Source organism: Aplysia californica, unplaced genomic scaffold, assembly GCF_000002075.1.
Source record: "Aplysia californica isolate F4 #8 unplaced genomic scaffold, AplCal3.0 scaffold00092, whole genome shotgun sequence".
Taxonomy (NCBI): domain Eukaryota; kingdom Metazoa; phylum Mollusca; class Gastropoda; order Aplysiida; family Aplysiidae; genus Aplysia; species Aplysia californica.
The window spans coordinates 717,950-719,767 of NW_004797362.1; the positions used below are offsets into that span (position 1 = coordinate 717,950).

At 42.6% G+C, this 1,818-nt stretch overlaps 1 protein-coding gene across 1 annotated transcript in view; it reads right to left on the reverse strand.

Moving 5' to 3' along the window:
- Positions 1–1,468: 1,468 nt before the first annotated feature.
- Positions 1,469–1,818, reverse strand: part of LOC101847325 — a gene marked incomplete in the record, with an annotated part of 98,606 nt that continues 98,256 nt past the window's right edge. Inside the window, 1 exon segment of the mRNA XM_035968864.1 lies at positions 1,469–1,628. Within this exon segment, the coding sequence (XP_035824757.1) occupies positions 1,499–1,628 (130 nt within the window).

Genomic DNA, 1,818 nt, shown 5'->3' on the forward strand with positions numbered 1-1,818 from the left:
TTGGGGTTTGTTGTTGTTGGGTTGTTGATGGGGTTTGTTGTTTTTGTTGTGTTTTTTTTGTGTTTTTTTTGGGGGGGGGGTTGTTTTTTTTTTGCATTTTGAATTAAAATAAAGACCAAAGGGCAAGACACGACAACTTAAGCTAAAAAGACAGGGCGCTGCACAGTGGCGACCAGCAGTGGCATGTTTGTAAAAGTGTTGTGTATTGGGGTAACATTGTGTATTTGTGCATGTAGTTATGTATGCAATTGTGCATGTAATTATGTGTGTATTTAAGTACGTATGTATTTATAAGAAGTATTTGTGTATGTGTGTGTGTGTGTGTGTGTGTGTGTGCGTGTGTGTGTGTGTGCGTGTGTGTGTGTGTGCGTGTGTGTGTGTGTGTGTGTGTGTGTGTGTCCAGATATATCTCTGTCATTAACAGTCTAAAGAGAACATTAAGTGGTTGTTCTATTAACGAGCCTTCTGCAAATGTAAAGTCATTTGTTCACAAATTTGGGTCTTTTTTTTAGCCCTGTTTGTGACCTTCAGTACAGTCGCCGGGCCTGAACTAAAATCTCGTTGAATCCGAGTGTTGGTTATAGCAAACACGAGGTTTTGTGTAGATAATTACAGGCACTGAGGAAGTGATGTACAAAGAAGTCACAAGTAGTGCCTGAAATGCCTGCATATTATGAGCTGTGTAAAAAAAAAAAGACCCGATTCGTTCAAATGCACACGCCTTTGTCATCTCGATTGTTTACCAAAAAGTTGTGTTGCTGAGTAGAGCCTAGCATAATGGCAACTTTGGATTTCATAGACCAGCGCACAATTCATTACGTAGTTCTACGTCAGGACTAGATCTAGCCTATCATTGTACATGTAATGATGATCAGTTGCCGAGGGGGGAAAAAGACTGTGACGCCTTTCTGTGACGTTCAACGCCCGGACCGCTAGTGCACCCCCACCTCCCTCCCCGACACACACACACACACACACAGTCACACGTGTGCAGGCCGCCCATCCGACTTCGACACACGGCAGAGTAGACTAGTGCGCGAACCAACAACGCATGTGTTGGTATGAAAACTAAGTGAATAATGGTTCACGATGCAGTTGCAATGGATGGTTTCCGGGAATAGATAAAGTTCTTTGTGGGAGAAAAATTAGCGAAGCCACGTCTGCGTGGGCTGTTCACCCTGGAAGCGACCTCGTTGAATCCGAGCTCGCTGATTTAAATGCTCGTTGAATCCGTGTTATTTTTATTGATTTAAAAAAAAGGAAAAAACGGGGAATTTATCTCACCTCGTTGAATCCGAGTTCTCGTTGAATCCGAGCTCGTTAAATCCGAGTTCCACTGTAATATTCTATGTAAAATACGCCCGATTAGATGATACTATAATATTAAAGAAACATTATTAAACTTGACTGTCTTCTATAAAGGGGGGGGGGCGGTGCTATTAATAAAAAGCAAACAACAACTATACGATATAGTCCTTATATTTATTACACATTTAATTTATTGTTGAACATAACCATCCGGATAGTTGATCACTATTCCAGGAGGACAGCTGACAGTGGGGCAACATTTGCCTGGGGGAGGAGACAGCAGTTTGCACATACTGGGCAGGTTCTGGAAGGTGAAGCACCTGTAGGGAAGGAAGAATAGGGAAAAAACAGAAGAATGAATGAGTGAAAAGTCCAACATTACCGCAAGTTTGACTTCATTTTTTCTCTGGGCCCTTTCTATCTCACACCCCTCTCCCTACTCTCTCTCTCTCTCACTCACTCTCTCTCTCTCTCTCTCTCTCTCTCTCTCTCTCTCTCTCTCTCTCTCTC